The sequence below is a fragment of the Myotis myotis genome, unplaced genomic scaffold (genome assembly GCF_014108235.1).
Source record: "Myotis myotis isolate mMyoMyo1 unplaced genomic scaffold, mMyoMyo1.p scaffold_m19_p_1, whole genome shotgun sequence".
NCBI classification, from domain to species: Eukaryota; Metazoa; Chordata; class Mammalia; order Chiroptera; family Vespertilionidae; genus Myotis; species Myotis myotis.
Genome location: NW_023416313.1, coordinates 148,283,098 through 148,296,874, shown reverse-complemented (window position 1 = coordinate 148,296,874; position 13,777 = coordinate 148,283,098). Strand labels below are relative to the sequence as shown.

Genomic DNA, 13,777 nt, shown 5'->3' with positions numbered 1-13,777 from the left:
AGCGTAAGTTTCACTGGATCCGCTACTACAATCTTATCTAGGAATAAGAATCGAACATCCGGGGGCACGAAAAAAAAAAGCCACACCAGACACAGCCAAGGCTGTCCTGGGGCTATTTTATAGCTCAACACGTCGCAGGAGAATCACGGATTTGGAGATGGAGGGAACTCCTCCGTTCCCGGACACTTAGGTGGCTCTTCACCCTCCAGAACACCCTCCCCGCGCGCGCGGCCGTGTCGCTGCGGCCCTCGGCCCTTCTCGCCCGCTTCCAACATGGCCGCCAGGCTCCTTCCGCCCGTTTCCAAAAGGGCGCCGGCCCGCGCGGCTGCGGCTCCGAGTGCGCAGGTGCGAACGGAAGGCCTCTTCCCGTCAAGATGGCGGGGGTGTTGCTGCTTGGGCGCCGGGAGCTCCTCCGCCTGCTGTGGCCCCAGCGGCAAGTAAGGGAGCGCCAGGGCTGAGCCGCGGGCGCTGCCCGTCCCTGGGACCCGAGCCGGGGGCCCGCATTCTGGGGGCACGAGCAGCGCTGCCCTGCTCGCCGGCCTGTGTCCCTGACCTCGGGTCCCCGAGGACGCAGAAGGGTTACCTTCTTGGCCCCCGCGGGCTGAGCGACCCTGTGTGGTTGCCTGAACCCGGGAACAGGCCTCCCCGCCAAGGGGACCTCGGCCTGGACTGTGGGCCGCGGGGTGGGCCTGGGGCAGGTGAGGTGCAGGTCGCGGAGAGTGCAGTCCTCACCTGTGGGAGCGGGCTGCCCGCTTCTTGGGGGGCGGGGTGGGGGGCGGGGGCAACATGCGCGACTTCTGCTCCGGATTAAAGTGCTCCTCCTCCTTCCCGCGCGCAGCTCCACAGCGTCGCAGGGCCCTCGCCGTGGCCCCGGCCACCGCTGGCCGCCGGGCTCCCGTTCCCAGCCAGCCGGTGCGGCGCGCGCCCCCGCTATGCCCTCCTGGCGGCCCCCGGCCCCCGCGGCCTCAGTGTCTCTGCCATCTCGTTTGCAGAAGCCCAGGTAAGACGCGGTCCCAACCCTGCGCTGGCGGGAGCGGTGCTCCTCGGTTGGTTGATTGTTTTTATTTTGTTCTGACTAGCGGGAAGGGGAGCGTGCCGGAGAGTGCTCTGCACACTGCACACAGCTCCCCGGAATGGGAGCATCTCTCCTTGGGGTGTTTTCGGGTCCGCCGGGGAGGGGTTTGCGAGGACAGCCAGAGAGGTTTACATTCTGTGCCTGCCCCTGTTCCCACGTAGTGCCAAGCCGCCGATGGCCATAGGAAATGTGTTTCCAGGTGTGGGTATTAGAAGAATTGAAACTTGCATATCGTTACATGATTTCATGGATATTGATATTTTTGAGGATGAAACCAAGTAGATATTTTGGTCTTTTTTTTTTTTTTTTTTAAAGATAATTTGGTCTTAACTCAGTTGTTTTAAATCAGCGGTTCTCAACCTGTGGGTCGCGACCCCTTGGGGGGTCGAACGACCCTTTCACAAGGGTCGCCTAAGACCATCGGAAAACACATATATAATTACATATTGTTTTTGTGATTAATCACTATGTTTTAATTATGTTCAATTTGTAACAATGACATTGGGGGTCACCACAACATGAGGAACTGTATTAAAGGGTCACGTCATTAGGAAGGTTGAGAACCACTGTAGGGAAATAAATGAGTACAATAGTTTGAGTATGTACAAAATCATAACAGTGATACTCGAATGAAGTTTGGAAAGCACTGATGCTAGAAATAACTTTCATGAAATCTTACTATAAGGAAGTTATTTTCCTACTTTGGGGGGGAAATAAAATGTTCTTTTTAAGAGCTGAGTTCTGTGGACATGTAGGCTAACCTGGGAAAACAAGAAGTAGAGTCAGGTGAACAACGCAGTACTGGTTATCGTAAGGGAACCCTCAATTTCTGTGTCCCACCTACTGAATATCACACATGGCTTCCTTTTGCACAGGTTCAGGCCCCTCCGGTCATTCCTGCAACGCCCTCACCCACAGCAGTAACTGAGGTGGCTTCTGGAGAGACTGCAGATGTAGTCCAAGCTGCTGCAGAACAGAGCTTCGCTGAACTTGGGCTGGGGTCATATACCCCAGTGGGATTGATCCAGAACCTACTGGAATATATGCATGTTGACCTTGGCCTCCCTTGGTGGGGGGCCATTGCTCTGTGTAAGAGGACTGCATCCTGGAAAGGGATCCTGGACAAAATGGGGACTTAGGGAGAGAACTTTAAAGAATAGCAGTTCTGTGAGGGGGTCAAGGAAATAGTGCAAAAGTTTAGGGGTCAGAAAAAACAGATGATTCAAATGTGGGATAAAGGCTCATGATACTAGTTACATTCTACCTATATTTCCTAAAGGGCATTATAATACCACTACATCATCCGTAATTCAAGAAGTGTAGATATTTGAGTGTGAGCATGGGGTTAGAGCAAGAGGACCTTGTTAACAGTGATGAAGCTGCCCTGGTTCAGGAGAGTAGAAGGTCAGGTCAAGCAGTTAAACCCCAGAATTGGGAAGACACTCACATTGCAGGCTAACACTGTGCTTCAGACTCTGTAGCCTCCTACACGTGCTCCAGCGATCATCTCCCTGTGTCTTTAGCTCCCTTTTTACTGCCCTACTCTGAACATACAAACATGCTCAAGCATACCATGTGTTTCTTGGAAGGAAATCTTTACCCTTTATCTTTTGTTCACCTTTAACTTCTACTATGCTGTCTTTCTCCTTCTCATAGCTGTTATTTAAAAGGGTATTCTGTATCCAGTGGTCTTACTTCTTTCTTTCCACTCTTTGATCCTCAGCAATCTGGCTTTTACTAATACCGCTTCATTTTATTTTATTTTTTTTAATTAAATCTTTATTGTTCAGATTATTACAGTTGTTCCTCTTTTTTCCCACCATAGCTCCCCTCCACCCGGTTCCCACGCCCCCACCCCCACCCTCACTCATCCATAGGTGCACGATTATTGTCCAGTCTCTTCCCACATCCCCCACACCCCTTTACCCCCCCAAGAATAGTCAGTCCACTTCCTTTCTGTGAATCAGGGGATTCTATTATAATCACCAGTTTATTCTGTTCACCAGATTATTTATTCACTTGATTTTTAGATTCACTTGTTGATAGATGTGTATTTGTTGTTCATAATTTTTATCTTTACCTTTTTCTTCTTCTTCCTCTTCTTAAAGGACATCCTTCAGCATTTCATATAATCCTGGTTTGGTGGTGATGAACTCCTTTAGCTTTTTCTTATCTGTGAAGCTCTTTATCTGACCTTCAATTCTGAATGATAGCTTTGCTGGATAAAGTAATCTTGGTTGTAGGTTCTTGGCATTCATCACTTTGAATATTTTTTGCCACTCCCTTCTGGCCTGCAAAGTTTCTGTTGAGAAATCAGCTGACAGCCATATGGGTACTCCCTTGTAGGTAACTGACTGTTTTTCTCTTGCTGCTTTTAAGATTCTCTCTTTGTCTTTTGCTCTTGGCATTTTAATGATGATGTGTCTTGGTGTGGTCCTCTTTGGATTCCTTTTGTTTGGGGTTCTCTGTGCTTCCTGGACTTGTAAGTCTATTTTTTTCACCAGGTAGGGGAAGTTTTCTGTCATTATTTCTTCAAATAGGTTTTCAATATCTTGCTCTCTCTCTTCTTCTGGCACCCCTATAATTCTGATGTTGTGCGCTTGAAGCTGTCCCAGAGGCTCCTTACTCTATCTTCATATTTTTGGATTCTTTTTTCATTTTGCTTTTCTGGTTGGGTGTTTTTTGCTTCTTCGTATTTCAAATCTTTGACTTGATTCTTGAGATCCTCTAGTCTGCTGTTGGAACTCTGCATAATATCCTTTATTTCAGCCAGTGTATGCTTAATTTCTAGTTGGTCCTTTTTCATAACCTTGAGGGACTCACTAGATTTCTTGAGGGTCTCACTACATTTATCGGCGGTCTCACCAGACTTTTTGAGGGTCTTACTAAATTTATCGGCAGTTTCTAGAAAGTTCTTGAAAAACCTTAAAAGTGTGGTTTTGAACTCTATATCCAGTCATTTGCTTTCCTCCATTTCTGTCATTTGTGTCCTGTTTCTTTGTCTCCGCATTTTTTTTATGCTTCCCTGTGTTGGTAGAGTGGCCTTGTGTGCTAGGTGTCCTATAGGGCCCAGTGGCTCAGCCTCCCCGATTACCTGAGGTAGACACTCTTGGTGCACCCCTTTGTGGGCTTTGTGCACAGTCTTGTTGTAGTTAAGCCTTGATTGTTGTAGGTATCACTGGGAGGAATTGACCTCCAGGCCAATTGGCTGTGAGAATCAGCTGTGTCTGCAGTGGGAGAACTTCTGTGCTGAAGACACCCTTCTGGGCAAGAGTTGCTTCAGTGGGGCTTTGGTGCTCACGGAGTCTGCCTCCTGAGTGTGTCCCTTATGGATCTGAGGAGTTGTAATCTGGATGGTCCCCTCTGACCACTGGGTACACTGGCTCTTGGATCTGAGGAGGTGCTAATTTAGACTCTGCCTGAGGCTACCCAGCAGGAGCTAGGAAGAGATCTGCAGATTCCCCTTCCTTTTTTGGGGTTTGGAGGTGCCCATATGAGGCCCAGCTGTGAAGCAGTGCAAGCTGCTGTGGGGCCTTGGGCCTTCTCTTGGAAGTTCTGGGTCTCTCTGACCCAGCTGCAGTTTGCTAGGTAATTTTCAGATTGCAAAGGGCCAGGGCATTCATATGCAAAAGCCTCTGCGGAAGCCTGGGTGGGGCAGGGTCTCAGGGGATCAACAGGGCGGAGCAAACAGCTATGGCTGATCCTCAGCCCTGCCCTAAGGGGCCCCGAGTCTCAGTGTCCCGGTAATTGCTGCAAGCACCTCCGAGAAAGCTGCCCGCTGCCAGACCGTCCAATCTCTCCTCGCATGAGTCTGGGTCCCCAGAGACTTCCCAGAACTGGAACCAGAGTTCAGAGCAATCGGGGGCCTGTGACTCCCTCCCGATTCAAAATGACAGCCGTGTCCTCAGTTGCCAGCCCTTGCCGCGTGCGCCTCCGTACCTCTGCACTTTACTTCCACACCGCACCTCCTCTGAGTCTCAGTGTGCTTTTCTCTTTCCTTCTAGTTGTAGAATTTCCACTCAGCCAGCCTTCCTGTAGTTCTGGATGATGTCCGTTTTGTCTTTTAGTTGTATTTTTGAATTTGTTGTGGGAGGCAGCAATTTCCAGTGTTTACCTATGCTGCCATCTTGGTTTCATCAATACCGCTTCATTTTAACTGCCAGTTGCATTATTGCTAAATCCACTTTTCTTTTTATAGTTGACCTTTCTATGTTAGACACTTCAGACTTGGTAATATATTCCTTGGCTTTCGTGACAGTCTTTTCTGATTTTCTTCCAACTTTCTGACTGCACCTTCCCATTTCCAGTGCTGGTATTCTGGGTTCCATTCTTAGCTCCCCTCTTTCCACAGCACATTATCATCACAATGTTGGTAAAGCCTAAACCTGTATCTCTCCCCAACTCCCATCTCTTTTTAGCCAAACCCACTTGTTTATCTATATATACCATAAATAAATATTTGTTGGCATAATCAGGAAATATGAATTGTAAAAAAAGAAATAGGGCTTGGCCAGGGTGGTTCAGTGATTGAGTGTCAACCCATGAACCAAGAGGTCACCAGTTCAATATCCGGTCAGAGTACATGCCCAGGTTGCAGACTCAATCCCCAGTAGGGGGCATGCAGGGGGTAGCCGATTAATGATGTTTTTCTCTCATTGATGTTTTTATCTCTCTGTTCCTCTCCCATTCTCTCTAAAGTCAATGAAAAATATTTTTTAAAAAAATAAATAAATAGGAAGGAGCTTAAAACAGCAGGCCACCATATTATCTCCTGCTCCAGAGGTTTCTAGGACAGCAGCTTTTAAACTTTTTTCATGAGAACCCCAGAGTTCTGTAAAGGTACCTCTGAGCAAAGCAGGTCCAGAACTTTAACAGTCCTATAGCCAGACTGTCTGTCCCCTCACCTAGGACAGCTTGATTTTATCTGTTATACATATTAGGACTAAGAGTTGGGAGCAGAGAGGAAGATGTTCCATTGATAGAAAAGTTTGGAAACCATTCGTCTAGAAAAGTACCTACTGTCGCCTTTTGTTCAAGGAAACAAACTAGATTCATGATCATTTGTTTAGAGAAGTTACTGCTAGACTTTTGTGATGTCAAAGCAGAGAACTTAGCCTTGAAGAAACTAACTCATATCCCTACCCATTGTATAGGTCCCTTGGGTATAAGTCACAGAGTGGAAAGACTAGAATAAGAGAGATCCTTTCAGTGAGAACCTAGAAATCTTCAACCTTCTAGCTGCAGAACTGCTTTAATTTTACTCCAATCCTTGTGTGTATTTTGTAGGTACAGTCCTTGCCCGCTGCCTGGTGTTTCCTCTCATTGTGAAGGGCCAACGAGAGGCAGCCAAGATCCACAACCACATGCCAGAGATCCAGAAGTTTTCCACTCGAATCAGAGAGGCCAAGTTGGCAGGAGACCATGCTGAGTGTGAGTCAATTGCAGGATGAGCGTGGGACCACATTTACACTTTTCCTGACATTCTGCGGGGGGAAGGAAACAACCTAAGTCAGGAGTTGCTACATCTGGGCAGGTCCTGAAATTTTACCTACTTCTTGGGCTGATGGTTCCAGTAGCTTGTCAGGGTCAGTTAGAAATGTCATGGGCCAGGTGATGAGGATGGCCACTTCCACCAATGTAACTATCTGCCCAACCACTAACTTCCCCTCACTTCACAGTTTACAGGGCCTCCTCGGAGATGACATTGTATCAGAAAAAGCATGACATTAAACTCTTTAAACCTCTCATTCTACCTCTGACTCAGGTAAGTAAAAATATTTTTCTTATTTTATCCTGAACCAATTAGATTACCTCCTGTTTCCCATGCCCTAGACCCGTGGTCGGCAAACTGTGGCTCTTCCTAAGCCTTAGGAGTACCCTAATTAAGTTAATAACAGTGTACCTACCTATATAGTTTAAGTTTAAAAAATTTGGCTCTCAGAAGAAATTTCAATCATTATACTGTTGATATTTGTCTCTGTTGACTAATGAGTTTGCCGACCACTGCCCTAGAACAGTGGTTCTCAACCTTGGCTGCACATTAGAATCACCTGGGAATCTTTTTAAAATCCTGATTTCTGGGCCTCATCCTCCAGAAATTCTGTTTCTTTGTTATGGGGTGTGGCCACAACATTAGTAACAAAGAAACAATTTCCGGAGGATGGGGCCCAGAAATCAGGATTTTAAAAAGATTCCCAGGTGATTCTAATGTGCAGCCAAGGTTGAGAACCACTCGTCTAGACATCCAAAAAGCAGGTGGTTTTCAGTAATGGAATAATGAAAATATCCCCTCAGATAAAGGATACTGATACTGTTTACCCTGTGTAATAGGCACCAATCTTCATCTCCTTCTTCATTTCCTTGAGAGAAATGGCCAACCTTCCTGTGCCCAGCCTACAGACAGGTGGCCTCTGGTGGTTCCAGGATCTCACACTATCTGACCCCACCTACATATTACCACTGGTAGTCACTGCTACAATGTGGGGTGTCCTTGAGGTAAGTCCAGGTTGGCCAAGTGCCAGGCCTGCAAAGTGAACTGGGATTAGGGGTAACGTAGTTGTACAGAATAGTCATTCTTCACTCCCTGGAGGAATAGCATTGATGGGTAAGAAATTTGAGCCATAGTCACTAAAATTGCTACCCTTCCTCTGCTTTTTTTGTTTGTTTGTTTGTTTGTTGTTTTGGCAGTTAGGTGCTGAGACTGGTGTGCAAAGTTCTGACCTCCACTGGATGAGAAATGTTATGAGAGTGATACCCCTGGCAGTCTTGCCCATAACTGTCCATTTCCCCTCGGTAGGTAATGACTTAGGGGCTAGCTTCAAGTCCTTCCTCCTAGCCTAGCCACCTCCCAGCAGGCTGATCAGGGATGCAGCTTCTAAGTACCTTCTCTTCCTTCTCGTCTAGGCAGTGTTCGTGTATTGGTTCTCCTCGAATATGTTTTCCCTGGTCCAGGTGTCTTGCCTCCGGATTCCAGGTGTACGCACTATGCTTAAAATCCCCCAACGTGTTGTGCACGACCCCGACAGATTACCTCCACGGGAAGGCTTCATAAAGAGCTTCAAAAGTGGTAAGGGCCTGTTCTCTGAATCAGGACCAGGGGAAAGTGGTCTAAAAATAGGTATGAGATCCAACTGTCTGACTCTTTATATAGGCTGGAAGAATGCTGAACTCAACTATCAGCTACAAGAGCGTGAACGGCGCATGCAGAATCACTTGGAACTAGCAGCCAGGGGTAAATAACCCTTTCAGGCTAAATTCTATCATTGTTTCTCCCTTTCTTTTGTTCATTAACCTTCTCTTCTTTCCCTAGGTCCCTTACGACAGACCTTTACCCACAACCCTCTGCTACAGCATGGTAAAAATCCCCCTCCCAACACCCCTAACAGCAGCAGCAACAAACCAAAGTCAAAGCAACCCTGGCGGGACACACTCGGCTGAATTCTGTTCCCTGCTCATACTGACATTAACTGTTTGTCCAAAGACTCAGCCTTAGAACAAGATTTTTGCTGGGTCCTTGCCCCAGACCTAGAAACTATGGGACATGGAGATGTCTGTTTTAAAATGGATTCCACTGTAAACTCTTACATCTAAGCATAAAAGAGCACTCGGGAGCCAAGTGATCTCTCCATCTACAGAATTAGTAAACCTCTGTATTATATGTTGCTTCCTGGTACTTATTAAGTGGGGAGGTGAATTGTGTGCTTCAGAAAAACTAAAGAACAGGTTGATGGTGATTGCTCTTGCTGGCCCGTGCTCTTAGGAAGTGTCTCAGTGAAGTAACCTGGTGTTAAGAGTTTAGATCTCCACCCATAAATGTGTTGTTCCAGCCACATTTGCTTTGCAGTCACAGAGATATTCCTGATAAGTTGAGATTATATTTAAATAGAATAACCACATTTATTTACTCCAAGATTACCTATAAAATATCCTTCAAGAAGTAGATGTGCTCAAATTCTTTTTTTTTTTTTAATACATTTTTATTTCAGAGAGGAAGGGAAAGGGAGAGGAAGATAGAAATATCAATGATGAGAGAGAATCATTGATTGGCTGCCTCCTGCATGCCCCCCATTGGGGATTGAGCCTGCAACCTGGGTACGTGCCCTGACCGGAGGAATCAAACTGACCTCCTGATTCATAGGTCGACACTCAACCACTAAGCTATGCCAGCTGGGCTCAAATTCTTAGTGGTAATTAAGAAAAATGAAAATTGATGTCATTTTTAATCTAACAACCCTAACATTTTGCTACAGCAGCTTAGGGGTAGTGATTGGTTTTATCCAGCTGTTCTCAACCTGTGGGTCACAAACAATGAAAATACATCCTGCATATCAGATATTTACATTATGATTCATAACTAGTAAAATTATAGTTATGAAGTAGCAATGAAAGTAATTTTATGGTTGGGGATCACCACAACATGAGGAACTATATTAATGGGTCGAGGCATTAGGAAGGTTGAGAACCACAGTGGGCTTGAGAGGGAAGAAATACTCGGGTACTTTCAAGCATTAGATTGTTTTTAGTTTTCCTGCCAGTCTAATAGGAACTGCCCCAGAGACATTATGTAAAATGAAGCCACTCAAAGCTTAGGACATAACCCTTTTATTGTCCAGCACCCATACATTTTCATGTCTCTCTAAAGGAGACAGGAAGTTTGGAGCATTATTGATCCTTTTAAAGGAAAAGTGGTGTAGTTAGGCACACCCAGAGATGAGTGAATATCTTAACACATGGGAATGTGCTACTAGAATAACCAAACCCACACCTGACATGCTCCCACCACAGTCTGCTTTATTATCCCTTTTTAAAAATCTGGAACAATATGTAGCAAAACAAATAAATTACTGTCTATCTCAGAAAAAGCAAGTTCAAAGGTTGTTGAAGGTGCCTAGACCAGGCTTCTGGACAGGTGCCTCCAAAGAAGTAAGATTCCTTTTCAACTTCCTTGGCTCCAACCAGTAGAAGATGAGGTTCTGCTTTTCATATCTCAGGATTCCGGGTGTTATTTACTTAGACTTGGGATCTTGTTGCTTGGGCATCTCTCCTTCATCTTCTAAATCCATCTCTGCAGCAACTGACATACATATGACCTGGAGGTACCATGTGGCAGATGCTACAAAGAGAAGTTTGAATCAAAACTCAGAAGAGGTCAACTGGTCTGAGCTCCAGTGGCACTGAATAGGATTGGGCCTGAGGAGACAATTCAGTTAAGCCTTAGGGTTAACTATAGGAAGGGGCTGTGGCAAAGGTGACTTGGAACAGGATTTTCAGCAAAGGCCAAAAAAAGTACATTAGCCAAGCTAACCTGAGGATCCAGATCTTACCCACAATCCTTCGGAGGCAATGAGGTCGTTTTTGTTCTGGCACTCTGATGATGAAGAAGTAAAAGGGCAAGCCTGAGAGGGCAATGCCAATGCCAATGAGGGAGTTGATGGTATCGCTGTAAAGTGGAATGACCACCAGGAAGATGGTACAGCAGCAGAAGACAATGGGGAAGAAAAGGCTGAGCTAAGGGCACAGAAGAAACAACTGGAAGTTAGCTCAGGATTGACAGCTAAAATAACCCCACCTCTGTGAAGATCAGAGCACTAAGCTGCCTTTCCATTCCCTTCATCTCAACACACTGACACCAGCAAGTCCAGGGCAAAGGTTTCTAAATAAACCATCTTAGAATCCCCAGGGCAGATGGAGCAGAGGTGGGATGGAGGTGACTTACCTTAAGGGAACGAGGTCGATCAGGCTCCTTCCAGCGTAGATAAAGCTGACCCACAATTGAGAGCCCCACAAAGAACCAGTAGCTGAAGCTATAGTAGTTAATGAGCTGGAAGATGTCCTCCACACATAAGTAGATCAATGCCATGATTCCCTGTAAGCACAATCAGCTCCTCAGGGCCTTTGTTGGAGGTGTTTTTCACTCCCCTTTACCGAGTCCCTCTCCTTTGTCAAATCCTCAGAGCCTCCCCATCTGTCCTTTTCTGTTCCCACCCTCTTTAGCACCTGAGTTTAAATACCTCATTCCTTTTCTATAAAGTATAGCTCAAAACAATTCCTCAAAAATCTGCTTAGCCTGTCTGGTGTGGCTCAGTGGTTGAGCATCAACCTATGAACCAGGAGGTTATGGTTCGATTCCCGGTCAGGGCACATGCCCAGGTTGCAGGCTCAATCCCCAGTGTTGGGTGTGCAGGAGGCAGCCAATCAATGATTCTCTCTCATTGATCTTTCTATCTCTCCTTTCCTCTCTGAAATCAACAAAAAATACATGTTTTTAAAATTTTTTAATCTTTTGCTTAAAGGCCTCCCCATAATGGCTCCAACCTATATTTCCAGCTCAGCACCCACTATCCAACTTCACATTGCTTTACCTCAGAACTTTCTGATGATGTTTCTCGTAACCTAATGCACTTAGTCAAAGAAGTCTTTCCTCGTTCACCCTTTTCCCCCATGGAAGTAGTTTCCTCCCTAAACACCACATCACTGACTATCATGGCAGTCATTATAAATAATCCCATGTGCTTTATGCCTTATCCTAAACCAAAGGAGATTACCATTCCTTAGAGAAGATAGATTCTCTCTTAGGAACCACTGCAGCAGTTAGCAGAGTGTCTTGCCCACAGTATGTTCCATTAGTATTTTTTTCTGTTAGAATCTCCTTTAGATTTTTTAGAAAGCTAGGACAGTTGCCTCTACTGTTACTAAAGTTTCCCCCACAATCTGGCTTTCAGCCTCATCCTTGGTATCACTTACATTGAAAAGTAGCGCAGGCACTGGGGTGAACCGATGGACATGAATCATGCAGATAGCATCAGGGAGATGGCCTTCTCTTGAGCCCACAAAGAAAAGCCTATTTTAAGTAAAACAGGAGAGATTGAGGAACATGGGACACTAGGTATAGCCTGGTTCATGAGCTAAAGGGCCCTCACTTTGCCATCACCTCCAAAAGAGTAGATAATATGGAATGGAGCTCAATATAGAGATTAGTAAGAGCTGGAGGCTACTGATGGAAACAAGAGCAAAGAGGCTGTGAATGTCATTTGGGGAGCACAGTGACTAAAGTCTGGACCCTATAAGTCCTACCTCCCCCTGCCATAGTTTTCAAAATACTTTTCAGTAAAAGATACCATTCATACCTAGAAGCAGCCACAATGGAAGCATTGAGGCCACCAAAGCAGGATAATGCAACTGCTATTGGAATTGTCCAGTTGAATATTCCAAAAATCTGGTCTGCAAAAGTCTAAGGAAAAGAGTCATTAGGGATGAAAGGCGTGGACAGGCATGTCCCTAGATTCCCACTACTTGGAATCCAACCCTTCTACTACAGAGGTAACAGTACCTCCTTGCAATCCCAGTATCCAAGTATCCTTTCAAGGACTGTCTCTTTACTGGGACTTTCGAGAGCTGCACTGTACCTAGAAGCCCACAAACACCCTCAGCCTTCTCTGCTAATGAAAATCATTTACCACAGCAACAGCATCACTGGCCAGGATGTCCTTCATGTCTAGCACGGTGTAATAGGCCACATTGGTCAAGATGTAGATGATGGTGACAATGGGCATAGAAATGCCAATGGAAAGGGGCAAATTCCTACAACCATAGAATAGTAGATACGTTAGTCCGTAGTCTCATCCTCATCTCTCCTTTAATCCTTAGGTTTGAACTCATAAGAACTAAAGAACATCAAGGGAAAGGATAATCACATTTAGAGAAACAGCTACAATGCCAAAATAAAGTAAAATAAAATAAAGGATTAATAAAGAACTGTGTCATATAATAATAGCACAGGAAGATGGGTTCATTTTGTTTTCTGTTTTACACCCAAGAATTCTTTATAATTGTGAACACTGAAAAATTTTAAAATATAAGAAAAAATTGTCTAAGGTTGAGAAATATAAGAAGACATGAAGGCCAAGTCTCCAGAGAAAAAGATAGTCCCTCAGTAGGAAGAACAGTGTGTGTATATGAATAAGCAACCTGGGAGATATGTTTGAAAACCTTGGATACCATCCTAACCAGTGGCCAAGAGAAAAATGCAAAGACTTCCCAAGGTCCCTCTAGCCCAAATAAAGCCATGATCTTTATAAACATTCTTCACAGAATGGAGGGGGGAAAGGGGCGGAACTAAATACTCTCAAGTCTTTCAGCTTCTGTCCAGTAGGTGGAAGTACCACCCAGGCCTCAATCCTATTTCTGTTTGCTCTGGTTGCAACACTGGAAGTGTACCAAACGTATTCTTTGTTTCTCAATGCCAAAAGGAATCTATTATTCTTTTGACAAAAAATTTATAGAAACTCCACTCCTTGGCAAAGCTTAGTTCCCAGAATTTCTGAATTTCAAAGCCAGGAAAAGCTCTGAGATCATATAATTCACCACCCTCTTAGACATAAGTAAGCAGATAGATGTCAAGAACTCCCTCAAGGTCATCCAACAAATCAGTGGAGAGGCCCTGTGAATCCCTGTCCAGTGCTCTTCACCCTGCATAACTAGAGGGTAATTTAGGGTAACAATGGTGAGGTGATCCCATTGAATGACAATACCACTATGCTAGTGTGAATTTGAGAAACAAAGGATCAGAAGGGAAACAGGAAGGGTTCTGGGAGTCTATGAGCTCAAGTTCTCTGTGTGGAGATATGGGTGAGTGAAAGACCTAGCAAGGAAAGTCTTGTAAAAGCATCCATAGTACAGCCTGCCTTAATACAGGGAAGAATG

General features: G+C 45.3%; 2 protein-coding genes across 3 annotated transcripts in view; one reads left to right on the top strand and one right to left on the bottom strand.

Moving 5' to 3' along the window:
• Nucleotides 1–326: 326 nt before the first annotated feature.
• On the top strand, nucleotides 327–8,737 carry OXA1L (OXA1L mitochondrial inner membrane protein). The gene is made up of 10 exons (XM_036356061.1): nucleotides 327–437; nucleotides 839–1,000; nucleotides 1,951–2,164; nucleotides 6,362–6,505; nucleotides 6,754–6,839; nucleotides 7,406–7,570; nucleotides 7,763–7,867; nucleotides 7,979–8,141; nucleotides 8,226–8,306; nucleotides 8,385–8,737. Exons 1-10 carry the CDS (start codon nucleotides 375–377, stop codon nucleotides 8,510–8,512), a joined length of 1,311 nt encoding a protein of 436 aa, XP_036211954.1. The 5' UTR covers nucleotides 327–374; the 3' UTR covers nucleotides 8,513–8,737.
• Nucleotides 8,738–9,848: 1,111 nt separating this feature from the next.
• The window catches only part of SLC7A7 (solute carrier family 7 member 7), a 33,718-nt gene continuing 29,789 nt past the window's right edge, over nucleotides 9,849–13,777 (bottom strand). For both annotated transcript variants that reach the window (XM_036356052.1, XM_036356045.1), the window contains exons 5-10: nucleotides 12,532–12,655; nucleotides 12,202–12,305; nucleotides 11,819–11,915; nucleotides 10,791–10,940; nucleotides 10,399–10,582; nucleotides 9,849–10,187 (exon numbers count right to left, since the gene is read on the bottom strand). In XM_036356052.1, coding sequence (XP_036211945.1) covers nucleotides 10,081–10,187; nucleotides 10,399–10,582; nucleotides 10,791–10,940; nucleotides 11,819–11,915; nucleotides 12,202–12,305; nucleotides 12,532–12,655 — 766 coding nt within the window. In that variant the 3' untranslated portion in view covers nucleotides 9,849–10,080. The remainder of the gene's footprint in view (nucleotides 10,188–10,398; nucleotides 10,583–10,790; nucleotides 10,941–11,818; nucleotides 11,916–12,201; nucleotides 12,306–12,531; nucleotides 12,656–13,777) is intronic.